Here is a 13883-nt window from a genome sequence, read left to right as displayed (position 1 = left end):
CAACCCGTTTACAGTTGGACACTACGCTTCTCTCTTTGATTGTGTCTGACGGAAGAGGGGGAGGACTCTATGATGAGCAGTTTTTAAATCCTACCAGGACTGAACATTCCTGATATTGTCTTCTGGCCTGTTTCGTCGGGCCCTTAAGGGTGTTTCTCTTGTTGCTCTGTCTTCTGAAAATGCATCGAGTAAATACGTTTTCGGTCCTAAAGGTTTGCTTTTTATGTATTTATACACGAACAATTTTATGTTTTACATGCCATGCCTTTTTGTTTCCATTACGTGTGTTAGAGATTCACTTGAAGGGGATTACTTTTATTTACACTGTCCAGTGTCTTTGGAACATGGTGGGGTAAGAGTGAGGTTGGGTGCGCACCATAAACCAGTTTAAGCTCCCCAGTGGTGTTTTTGTCACTGACCGTTCCAAGGCGGTGCCCCACTGTGTTCCTTTATTTGTTCGTTTTGTCCTCTTGTGTAGGCTCTGTGTGTGTGCGCGTGTGTGGGTGTGTGTGTGTGTGTGTGTGTGTGTGGTGTACGCGTCTGCGTGCAGTGGGATTCGTTTTGGGGAGGCTGTGTTTTTGGTACGTGGCATTCCCTGTTTGATATTTGTCTTTGTTTTTTAATATATCGCTTTATTTACTCAAAATTATTAATTCTTTAAGTCTGCCAAAGGCCAAAGTTTCTAATGGGCTATTGTTATTGACTCTTCGGTAGTAAAAATGTGAAGTGGGTACATCAACCAACACATCCATATATTGTACCCAGAATGTAGGAACTTGAACATACATCGATGTATGACCTTCCCTAGCCTCTAGAGCTACTAGAGTTTAAGCTGTAGCCAGAATATATATACCTACATTTACATATATAGTATGTTCTGGTGGTAGGGGTTCACCTTCAGTGACCTGTCTTTTAATTTAGAGGTAAACATGTACCCGATCTAGGTAGGACTCGTAACTACACGTTCATATAGGGTTTGTCTATAACCCCTTTCCACATGAGCTCAAACGGGGTCTAAAACTTTGCAGGCTTGCACATTTTTAAAATGTGATATTTTTAAGAGCGAACGCTTCCAGGTCAACTTATATGACTTTTTAGGTCTACCCTAGGGCTACACAAGGTGTCTAAAATTGACCAGGACATATGCCTCTTCGAAATGTTTTGTAGTTACTAGCTCGTAATTTCGAGTAACTTAGACTGATAGGGGAGATAACTGCATTTTGTTTTCTTCTTTATTTCAGAGAAAAAAGATATTGAAAGTGTACTATACAGTGTGACAGTCTTAATTATAAACATGCCAAGTGCAAGTCCAAACGTTACATTCGCAGCATCCGTGTATGTATAACAAGTTATTAGCAACGCTTATTGTTTTCTTTCCATTTTTCTTCTTTTTTCCTTTCTTTTTTTCTTCTTTTGTTGTAATGATTGAAACATATTTTCAGAGAGTCACATTGTATATATATTTAGTACAAGCTGTTTCCGTGTCCCTTTACAAATAGGGAGGTGTAGTTAAGACTTACAAATTTGCTAGTGTCAACATATGTTTATTTTCTGTATGCGCCTTCAAAGTAAATAAATACAGTACTTACTTCTTCTTGTCGTTCGCAGTACAGTACTTACTGATATAAATAACAGCAATATTACCGATGCTTTTTCCATAGGATGTTTTAAAATTATCCATAATTTTACGAACGGTTATAGTTATCTTTTAAACAAAGTTTCATTATAGGCTTGTTTATCTCATAGGTTTTATATCCCAGTCCAGGCACTGGACATTTCTGAGATGCTCTCGAGTGTCTCCCACCTAACTTAGAGGCCTGTACTGGTTCTTCCCAGGAAAGACGGCTTCGCGTGTATAGGTGCTACACACCGGGCACGTTAAAGAACCAGACTGTCTATTCGCAAAGAGCTAGGCTAAGTTAGCCGGAAAAATCTGTATCTAAAAAGGATTTCTCTCATTCTGTTCTGGGGGCTTTATATCACTATGTCCCTCTGGTCAGATCACTCTGTGTCTGTACTAGTAGTGGATGAATCTTAGCGCCCTGTGTGGCTGCGTTTGCTATATGTGAAGCGCCTTTGAACGTGTTTATCATGAAAAGGGCGCTATATAAATCTGGTATAATAATAATAATAGTAATAATAATAATAATATGAATGCTCAAGAATAAAATCCAACATTTTTGCGTTATGTGCATCATTTTTCCAAACAAAAGTGATTTATTGTTTGTGTTAGTGTTTTAAAACTAATTATTAATTACAACGACAATACCTTTTCTCTAATGTTTCTTTTTGTCGATATGATTCACGTTTTGCATAAACGAACCAGCTCTGTGGCATCTCTCACCATTATCAAAGCAAAAAGCTAGTTTTGACAATTAACAGATACTTTCATTTTTTATTTCGTTTCAGCTTGTGAAAAAGCATTCAAAGAGTAAATGCGTGCACGGACACAACTTTGTTACTGTTGGAAGTTACGTTTGGGTTGATAACGGATGCCGCGCCACCTTTGAAATTTGCCTTTAAACATTTTACCCTCGATATATAACATTATGAATATTTCACAAGTTCTCTTTCATTATGATAAGTATTCCAAAGTAATAATACATATACCAAATGATTAACAGTATTTACTTTACTTCTTTCTGTACATAAAGAAGTACATTTGTACAATTATTAACATTTCTGTAAATAAACTGTGGTGTGATCTATATTTGAAATGAATATATGTTCTTTAAAGTGATGAAAGACACCTGAACTTGTTACACGGCATCTCATTCATTATCGAATGTTCATTATGTAGAGTACATATATTCGCAAACGCTCTTATTATATAAACTTAATAATCATCAGGAAAATTTATATTTTAAAATAGTGAAACTGGAAGCTATTATTAATAGCATTTGTCTAGTACCGCAATTCGTGAATCTTAGATAAAGCGCATACTTGGCTACATACAGATCAAAGAGATTCGAATCAGGTGCCCGTGTTCTATGATTTGCCAAAAAGTTTTCCTGTGAACAGTTTGGTCAGAAATGTAAAAAGTGGATAGCAATTTCGAATACAGCGCAAAGACAGAAATATCACAATAGCCTCAAACTTACTTTCATTACACACACGTGCGCCTGTTCAAACTTCGTAAGATTTATATTGCACCGTAATATTCAACGGTAGTACATAGATTATGTGACACTGTGAACAAAATAAAATAACTTGTGTTTATTTATTATCCATTAAAATAGAAAAATATGGAAACTTCACAGGTCGCTCAACACAACAAAAACGAAAATGTTGCAGGCTCGGTTTGATTGAGCCTGTTTATGGACGATAGTGGAAAAGCATGCTACCGTCCACGCCCTCTAGCCCCGGGTTGAGCAGAACTCAACATTTACACATGCTAAAAGTACAAAAAGCAATTTAGAGACATCCGCAGATGTATTCAAACGGCGGTGAACACGGAACCTTCAATGATACACGGGTTGTGGCGTGTAATTCCATGAAAAGCGGCGTTTGGTCCCCAGATAAAGTAATGTGTTTGCCCCAAACGAGAAAACAATGGGCAGAACTAAACAAACTGGAATTTAGAAAGGGGATCTGAGGTTATGGAGCCTGCATATCACGGAACTGCCAAAAGACAAAATTAAAAAGCAGGCACCATATCCAAGGAGTGATTATACAATACTCAAGGCTGTGAAAGAAGGAGTATTGGAACCACCCAGGCCGAAATGGTCATGCTGAGAAACTAAACAGTACCAATAACACGACATAAATGTCGTGCTGAACGATCTGAGAAGATCGAAATATAACAGCCCTGATTTTTTACGGCCGCCACACGGCACAAGCCTTTTTAGATTCAAGATTAAATAGCCCAGTTGCCCCTCATGTTATCCTTACTAACAGAGTAAATGAAGGATTTTGTTTTGTTAAGCACGACATATTCGTACATAATAATTTGCGCTTTAGATACATAATAAAATAGATAGAAGTTGCATGCCTGAGTTTCTTGAGTTTATTCATCTCGTTAAATAAAAAGCAAACAAACAATAAAGGATTTGTTTGCAATTTTTACCTAAAAACGTTGTTGAACGTGTTTTTTTCATCAAATTACATATAAAGATATCTATAAAAGATAGAATGCTTATAATGTAGAAGGAAATAGTTCTTATTAATGAATATTATTTTTTGCCGGTTTTCTGATTTTTGAACCTAGGGAACTAGAAGATAAATGGACAAAATTATGAATTAAACTGAATGATAATCATTCATTCACATCTGAAAAATGTATGTTTACGTTCATACATATATTGTTTTAAATACATATAGTCTAAATATTGCCTTTTACGTAAGGCATGGCATATCTAAAACCAAAACCGACACAGTTAAAGACGCGTCAGAGAATATCTATATTCTTTTGTATTTCCATGACGGTGATTAGACATGATCTGCATGAAAACAAATGGGAAATACAAGTATGCTGTTGTAAATCGACAGTGACATATATTAGACCAAGAAAATGTGGTTAATGTCTAAACATGTTTTGAATGAATGCGGCATTATGCACTGTACTCGATGTATTGAGTTAAGACCACACTTTGCTTCTACGTGTAGAATAGTTATTTATCTATGTTTTAAAAACTATACTGAAAAGAGATTGACTGAATAAGGTTGTTGCTGAAGTTGTGAAATCATATTAATTCAGGGAGGGCCTAAATTGTCCACCAGTCAGCTTGTAGTATAACTGTACTATACCGGTATTATATATCAGAATGATTTTCACTAAGTTCATGTTGGAGGAAAAGCGTTACTAGACTGTGGTGGGTCTCTATGGTCGTAGACAATTTTACTGTTTTAATGCTGGTGGATGACCCCGAACAGTATTGGCAACATGAGTAGAGCTTTCAACCTTCCAAAGTCAGTCAGTCTACAAGCTAAGCGAAATATCGAGAGCAAATGAAAGGAAGGACAAGAACAATGTAATATATACACTCAGAGAAGTATTGTTTTTATTTAAATTCTTCTTAGTTATTGATACACTTGTACTTTTTAATGCAAAGATAAAAGTAATAATAATAATAACAACAATAATAATAATAAAAGAGTAGCACATCATATTTTAGAAATATATATGACTCAATCATGTTTGGGTTCCTTCGGCTAAAATGTTTTGTCGTTTTTCACAATCAGTAATATTAAATTCTTTTTGTAAATACCTTCATTAACTAACGTAAAGTGAACTTGTAGTCCACCTTTTTTTACCTTCCTTTAAATTGTTTGTAGATATCTACTTTATCGGAATATGATTTTCAACCAAGGGCGCAAAATTTTCTTCTCTGCGTTTGCTAGGATATATGACTGAATGACCTGTTAAAAAGCTTTGCCATACTGTAGGGGTTTCGGGAGCAATTTTTACTTGAACATATACTGTAGACCCCTCAATCAACTCGGTGGCAACTGTTACAATATTAAGGTCGTTGTCTACCCGCATAATTTCGGTGTCGTTGACCATGATTCCCAGTCCGACCTGAAAGTAAAAAAGGTTAAAAAGATGCTGGAAGACTTGAAACGGAAATTACTTGAAATGAACATATGTGAAGTACGGTAAACGTTTATCACATATTTGAATCAATGATTATTTTAATGCAACTTAAAATGCTTGAAGTAGTGATTCTGAAAATACATTATAAAAGTATAATAATTAAACCTAAACAGGTGTAGCATCAAATTGAACAATCATTGCATTAGAACATATAGAATTTTACATGAGTGTCTTATCATATTGAATCTATTAAATGAGTTGAATAGAATAATAAAATGCGAGGCTCCGTCGAGCATTTTATCAGTTTTATTCAACGAGTTTAATAAATTCAATGTGGAAAGTCACAAATGTAATATTCTTTCTATCACATACTAGCCTTTCCTGTCGAAACACAAACAATTCTGCTTTCTTTTACTATATAAACAAGACAATTTGACCAACGTCTCCAATATTATAAACGACGTCGACGTCAAAGTTTTCTAACACTAGTGTATTATCATTTTTATAGGTTATTAACTTTGTACGTGGATACGAGTGGCACGAGTTCTGCAGCGGTAATATTGCGCGACTTCAGGAGCGCAATATTATCCGCGAAAGAACGAGTTCGTATATCTACATACAAAGATGGTAACCTATTTATTACATACCTACTATCAAATAATTAATTAATGTCTGAATTATCTTTCTGTAACGAAAAACAGGAAAATTACGAAAAGAATTTCTCCGAAAATGTAATAAACAAATCAAACTGACGCGCATTAACATTTTCCGCGAAAATAACGTCAACTTGTTGTAGCAACGTGCGAGTGGACACCATGAACGTTACGCGATTTTTTCCATTACAACGTTAAGAAAACATTCCACGTCCGATATGAAAGCGGTCCACGTTAATATGGAAACAAGAGGGCCATGAAGGCCCTTTATCGCTCACCTGAGTACCATTGCTCAAAATGATATGATCAAGTTTTGACATACAGCACATAGGCATACACATTAAATATCATCAGGATAAACATTTTCTTGTAACAGTCCCTTTTGACCTAGTAAGGGCCAATTTCCATATGAAGTTTGAGGGTCCTAGGCTCAAATGCTGCATTTTTGTATTACCATGACTATTCTTTACCCTGGAAGACTTAAATAATATTTAAAACCAATCTCATTAGATGCTGCTGCGATGTATTCGTTTACATAAAATAAAGGGAGGTAATTTGTCATAAATTCAGTCAAAAGTTATCTACCCCGATTGTCCGAGTCCATCTAATGGCATAAATGACATTTTCAAATCAGTATCTTCATTGCTTTCTGGGATACACCCATTTTAATTTGAAACAAAGTGTGGTAATTTGACATAAAATCAGTCCATACTATCTACCCGGATTGCCTCAGTCCAACTAAAGACAATAATGAAATTTCAAATGAGTTCTATAAATATTTACCGAGATAAATCCATTTTTATTAAAATCAGGGGAGGTAATCATGCATTGTTATATGCATGTAGAAGATACAGAGTACAAGCCTATACAACAAATCTATTAGTAAAGTATCCATATCTGTTCAGTCAAGAGTTATCTAATATGACTATTTCTTACCATGGAAGACATAAATAACGTTTCAAATCAGTCTCATTAGAAGCTGCTAAGGTGTATTCATTTAGATAAAATAAAGGGAGGTAATTTGTCATAAATTTAGTCAATATGTATCTTCACTGTCCAAGTCCATCTGTTGACAAAAATGAAATTTCAGATCTGTATCTTCATTAGTTACGGATATATACCCATTTTAATTTGAAATAAAGGGAAGTAATTTGACATAACATCAGTTCATAGTTATCTACCCTGATTGTCTCAGTCCAACTAATGACAATAATGAAATTTCAAATAAGTCCTATTTGACGCTTTTGGTGTGTGGCACTCCCTGTTTGATATTTTTCTTTGTTTCTATAAGTACTTACTGATATAAATCCATTTTGATTACAATCAGTGAAGGTAATCAGATATAAAAAATTACTCTGGAAACTACGATTGGATCCGACAGATTCGTTATGGAATCCAATAATTATTGTTGTTGAAGACATTTTGGAAGTTTGTATCAAATCAAACCATATATGAAGCCTCTATATGGCTGCAAAAGCCAAAATAGCAAATTTTGGACAATTAAGGGGTCATAACTCTGGAACCAATGATGGAATATGGCCAGTTCAAGAAAGGAACCAAGATCTTGTGGTGATACAAGTTGTGTGCACGTTTGGTTACAACCAAATCATAAATGAATCTGCTTTTGTGCAGACAAGGTCAAAATAGCTAATTTTCGCCCTTTCAATGGCCATAACTCTGGAACCTATTATGGGATCTGGCCGGTTCAAGAAAGGAACCGAGATCTTATGGTGGCACAAGTTTTGTGAAAGTTGATTAAATCCAAATCATAAATGAAGCTGCTTTTGTGCAGACTCATCTAAGTAGCTAATTCTGACCCTTTCAGGGGCCATCTCTCTGGAACCCATGATGGAATCTGGTCAGTTCAAGAACGAAACCAAGATCTTATGGCGATACAAGTTTTGTGTAAATTTGACTTAAATAAAATCATAAATGAAGCTGCTTTTGTGCAGACAAGGTCAAAATAGCTAATTTTGGCCCTTTCAGGGGCCATAACTCTAGAACCCATATCGAGATCTGGCCGGTTCAAGAAAGGAACCGAGATCTTATAGTGACAAAAGTTTTGTGCAAGTTTGATTAAAATCAAATTATAAATGAAGCTGCTATTGTGCAGACAAGGTCAAAGTAGCTAATTTTGGCCGTTTTCAAGGGCCATAACTCTAGAACCCATAATGGGATCTGGCCAGTTCAAGAAAGGAACCGGGATCTTATGATGATACAAGTTGTGTGGAAGTTTGGTTAAAATAAAATCATAAATGAAACCACTACCGTGCAGACAACAAATTGCTGACGCACGGACAGACGACGGACGACGGGCGATCTCAAAAGCTCACCTTGTCACTATGTGACAGGTTAGCTAAAATATTGCACGATCGCGGTCCATTGAAACTCTGTGGACAATACTTTTAGGTATGTAATAAAATGGCTTTATTACACTCCCGCGACGACAAACATGTGATTAATAAACAATATAACAAACATATGTCTCAAAATGGTGCCAGCTGAAAATAATCCTGTGAGAGATATCTTATTGACAGAAAAGCATGTGACATGACATTAAAAGAATTATTATTGCTTTGATTTATATTGCTAGTTCATATAATTATGTTGAACTGGGGTTTAGTTACAATACATTGTCTTTCTAAGACTGTTGTAAGGGGCATAATGGGTTTTGCACTTTTTATTTTTTGCCATGAGCAGGCTCAATCAAACCGAGCCTGCTAGTTGTTGTTTGTTGCGTGTTTGTGTTTTATGCTTTCAAAGGATCTTCTTATATATCTATGTACTTTTGCAAAACCGGTAAACTCTGTTCCATGAGACAACGTCTTCTACAATACTGCTGATATTTGTATCAGTAACTGGTAAATCCACTTATTTCCTGTTAATATGAAATTTCAAGACTAGACATTTGGGGACCAATGTATATGGTTTAAGGAGTCATATTTATGCGAAAGGCGACTGTAACATCTTTACTGTAAGTGTTATTATGGCAAAGGATACAAAATCTGTAGTAAAAGTTAAAACAATTGTTAAATATGTTTAACTGTAATAGTTAAGGCTAGCACTGGCTTAAAGGCAAAGAAAATCTCCTATATAAGTGACCCCCCCCCCCCCAAATACCAGACTTTTTAATCCCCAATACACAAGATCCTGTCTGGTCCAGTCTGATAAGGGTCCATAAAACCCCTGTAGACTTGACATGTAGCCTAATTATTGTCAGAGAATCATAAATTTTATTGCCTACAGGTAAATTGGTTATTTCCTGTGTTTTGCATTTTATTAGTTGAAATGCTGTTGTTTTTTTAGTCTTTTTTCAGCATGTACACAGAATTATTTTAATTGATAAGATACTAATTTTGATTGCTCAGTCATGTTGAGTAATATCCTGGCCAATTAGATTAAAACTCTTATAGCAAAGCATTTCTCACTGTAAAATAATTGTTGTCTAAATAATGTTAACCTTCTTTTATGTATAATAAAATCCAGCAATAAAGATATATCATTGTTCAAAATACACAATAATTTATTACTTCTAAAAGCTATGTGCCTGAATGCATTTTTTATATTTTTGATAATAAAAAACAGCAATAATGAGATGTAATTGTTAAAAAACTTACTTTATTAAAAATATGATAAAACACTGTTGTATCTTATCACTTTGTTTATTTAGCCCTAATTCAATCAAGCTTTCTAAACTCGTTATAAAGGTGAGAACTGATTTGCTATAAAGGTGAGAAATATCACCTGCAATTTATTTACTGCACAGTAGCTATACAGTAGCTTATTATGATAAACAGAAGCAAGTCTACCAATGGTCCTGACTTGTGTATTGGACCTTATCGCCAATACGGAGACCTTATCATCTCCATAGGCCACATACCAGGCATACCAGAATCAGTGTCTTTAAGCGGAACTCTATTACACAGGTATTGAGTGATCTCAAAGGACCAGAACATATAACAAAACTGAATCCAAGTACGGGGAGGCTATTTACAGCCCCCACACAGCACTTAAAAATTGCAAAAGATATGTTAAAACTTTTAAAGAGATTTGTGATGACACTACATACAGTATAGTTTACGTACACAAACTTAGAGGTATACACTTGGATTCAATAATTGAGAAATGTATATGTATGAATACCATACACTTTATACGTACGATGTCACTGGAACTTATGCCAAGGGTAAAGCTATAAACGCCATTGTGCGGAGCGATAAGAGCCCCTACTTCTGGTTTGTAGTTGTTGCCGACATTGGTTTTAACATCGTCAAAGGTCACAATATCACCTGTTTTTAAAATACTAGGACCGCTTGAACGTTTCGCCGTAAAGGCCACGGACTGAACTGGAAATAGGAACAGATATGTATCTTTTACTGATATTGCAATTCTAACAACAATCAATACTGAAAATCTTTTAAATGGCACCAGTCGAGAGACAGACAGAAACATTTTGAAGCTCCACCATAAAGACTAAAGGATGGGAAGAAATAAAAAAGATTGCTAAATAAAATATTGAACTTGATGGTTATCATTGACTGATATTACAATCCCTAAATACAATAAATATAGGTCAACGTTAAATATGATAATAATACCAGTCAAGGGACAAACAAAATCGTTTTAAGGCTGAGCTGAAAATATAAAACAGTTGCTATCTTTAACTGATATTGCAGTTTCTAAAGACAGCGTTAATGCTGTACTGAACAACAAATGGAAGTATACACATGTAAATTGGCAAATCTTCAAAAATCGTACATTTTATTTTTATTTGACAAGTTTTTAACACATGTTACAAAATGCACGCATTAAACTTTAAAGTCATTCAGCCTTTAAGCCAGGGCTGTGGAAGCGTTGCATATGTAGCGCGGACATATGGTTGTACAAGAAAAAACAATCATTAAATTGCAACAACGTTTGCAGCAGAATTGGGTTATGTCAGATAGACCAAGTTTGGACCGAACACTTAGCAGCCGCCGACGACTGTAACATTAGAATGACGATCCGCAGGAACGGATTCCAACTTGACACCGGCACTGCCAAATTGGCAGATCATCGCCAAAACTATACGTTTGAAGTTATGGGCATATGGGATAAGTGCTTGGGGACTACACCCTAGTCCAATTCTGGCGCCCAGACATCGACGAGCACGTCTAGTATATTAAGCATTATTTACAGGTCTGGTTACGTCGCTGCTGTCCTTAATTAGTGAAAAATATTTGCAAATCTCACGAACGTTGCAAGCTTTGCCTTTAGACGGGATGCGTTCACACACGTAGCCACCCCTCAGAATTCGTTCTTGTACATCAACAAAAACATTTTCAGACGACATGATTACGTTCTACCTCCTTAATTGTAAACAGACATGTGGACATGGACAGCATGAAGGCGGTAAAATGATGTTGAAAGTTGAAACTACGGTGGTGAAAAGTGGAAAGTAAGATGGTGAAATATTGAAACTATGATGAAATTTCAAACGAACGATAGTAAAAACTCGAAACTATGATGGTTAAAAGCCGAAACAACGAAACCATGATGTTGAAAAGTTGAAACAGCGAAGCTACGATGGTAAAAAGTTGGAAGTATGATGGTGAAAGTACGAAATTATTACGGCTTTTCACCATCGCAGTTTCGTTTTTACGACATTTCAACATTGCACAATCGTTGTTTGGTTGTCTAAAGCTGACAATATTTGGCGAAGGATCCAACGGGAAACCGTATCTACGGCCAGCTTTGATTCTTATGGGTTAGGCAGTCAATTGCGGAGAACAAATCACTACTAGTTGTAACGTCAGGTAACTGAGCATCGTATATAACTGACAATTAGCTTAAAATGGCACTGAAAATTAGCTTGTTTGTTTGTTTTGTTGGATTTAACGTCGCACCGACACATGATAGGTCATATGGCGACTTTCCAGCTTTAATGGGGGAGGAAGACCCCAGGTGCCCCTCCGTGCATTATTTCAACACGAGCGGGCACCCGGGTAGAACCACCGACCTTCCGTAAGCCAGCTGGATGGCTTCCTCACATGAAGAATTCAACGCCCCGAGTGAGGCTCGAACCCACATCGATGAGGGGCAAGTGATTTGAAGTCAGCGACCTTAACCACTCGGCCACGGAGGCCCCTCTGAAAATTAGAGACCGGGGCAGAACAGATTATAAGTAAAAGGAATTAACTTAAATTAAACTGCTGAAACAAATGTGGTATATACTGTACGTCACCCCGTTAGGACCATCGAATATAAATAACTTGATGCAACAAAAACATGACTTTTCATCTCCGAAGCTCTTTCGAGTTTTCACCATGGTAGATTCGAGTTTTCACTATTGTGTTTTCGATCTTTTATAATCGTGCGATCGTTTCTTTTGACTTTTCAATACTGTAGTATCACGTTCATTCGTGTACATATTGTTAATACTTGGTTACAAACCTGCGCTCGGTTTATATGCTAATAATCTTTTATCCTATTTGTATTGAGATGCCTCGTAGAGTTACATTTATAACGTTCAGATTTTATAAATTGAAATGCGTTTTTTTTTACATAATTATGTGCGTTCGTACGTTTGTGCCTATACGGACGAACGTGGCAATCTACATTTTGCGAATAGGATGAATCTGCTATAAATGTATAATGGTAGGACGGATAACATAACATGAACAGCGTCAAATACGTCAGTACTTCTAAATTACTCGCCTAGTGTTATACACAAATACAACGCAACACATTATATCGTATTTTACTCATGTCAAATTAAAACATGGAATTGTAAATAAATTCATATAAGGTTTCATGTTTGCAATCGGAAGTAAGAAAGAAAGGAACAAAACATAATATTGTCCTTTTTGTAGCTTAGATCAATAATATAAAAACCGAATACAGTCACAATTAACAAAGACATACTCTAAAACCTTGAAGGATGCAATGAATATTACAACATATAAAATATGATTTTGAATTATTTTTTTAAATCCTTATTATACACTATGTATGTATAAAATTTAAATTAAATATTAAAGCTTATTTCACCATATAAAAGTTGAAATCTAGACAAAAACTAAAATTTAAAAACTAAACCAAGTGATTTATAGTTCATTACATTGAATTTTTCACCGTAAAATTACTTGATTTTGAAACAGTATAAGTAACAAATTTGTTCAGACAACAAAAATGAAATAAATAAGTTACAAAATATATTCACGGCAGCAACAAAAATATAACTTAAAAAAAAAAACTATGAAACAGTATGATTTAATCTTTATCTCACATTCGTTCGAGCACTTACAAAAATCGAGTGTTCCCTGTGTTTGTTGTCCTTGTGCTGCCCCACAAGCATCATCAGTGATACTTTGAACTCCATTTATCATAACACTCATAACTAAATCACAGATGATACTATATATGGCGTACATTGTTGTCTCCGTAGATATCGTTCTTCCTCGCAGAGTACAACAACAATACAGTCCCCGCATCACACATTTCTCTACATTTATACTTGTCCGCTGTTTGCGTAATCAATCAATAAAACACCAATAAGGAAAAATAAAAATACAAAGGTTTTTTTTCAATGCATTTCCACTGGCATGCAACATTTTCACTTTTGTCGTGTTGAGCGACTTGTGGACTTTTAACTTTTTCCAATTTTATTTTACATTTCAAAAGCAATAACAATCACGAATGTATCCAGTTACTTTAAG

The 13883-nt window shown here is 35.5% G+C and overlaps 1 protein-coding gene across 1 annotated transcript; it reads right to left on the bottom strand.

Annotated features, from left to right (window-relative positions):
- Window positions 1–4982: 4982 nt before the first annotated feature.
- On the bottom strand, window positions 4983–13659 carry LOC123532865 (uncharacterized). Its single transcript, XM_045314461.2, has 3 exons — window positions 13472–13659; window positions 10348–10532; window positions 4983–5518 (listed from the first exon to the last, which is right to left on the bottom strand). Exons 1-3 carry the CDS (start codon window positions 13656–13658, stop codon window positions 5279–5281), a joined length of 612 nt encoding a protein of 203 aa, XP_045170396.2. The 5' UTR covers window position 13659; the 3' UTR covers window positions 4983–5278.
- Between the last annotated feature and the right edge of the window lie 224 nt (window positions 13660–13883).

The sequence above is a fragment of the Mercenaria mercenaria genome, chromosome 1 (genome assembly GCF_021730395.1).
Source record: "Mercenaria mercenaria strain notata chromosome 1, MADL_Memer_1, whole genome shotgun sequence".
In the NCBI taxonomy this organism is placed as follows: Eukaryota; Metazoa; Mollusca; class Bivalvia; order Venerida; family Veneridae; genus Mercenaria; species Mercenaria mercenaria.
The sequence above is the reverse complement of the archived record's forward strand: the minus strand, read 5'-3'. Positions and strand labels throughout refer to the sequence as shown.

What these genes read in the sequence shown, in the direction of transcription:
- LOC123532865 (XM_045314461.2), bottom strand. Translation starts at nt 13,658, where the DNA reads ATGCGGGGACTGTATTGTTGTTGTACTCTGCGAGGAAGAACGATATCT. An exon ending in ACAGGGAACACTCGATTTTT is followed by an intron (nt 10,533 to 13,471) that starts GTAAGTGCTCGA and finishes TCCTATTTCCAG; the next exon opens with TTCAGTCCGTGGCCTTTACG. An exon ending in GCATAAGTTCCAGTGACATC is followed by an intron (nt 5,519 to 10,347) that starts GTACGTATAAAG and finishes TTTTACTTTCAG; the next exon opens with GTCGGACTGGGAATCATGGT.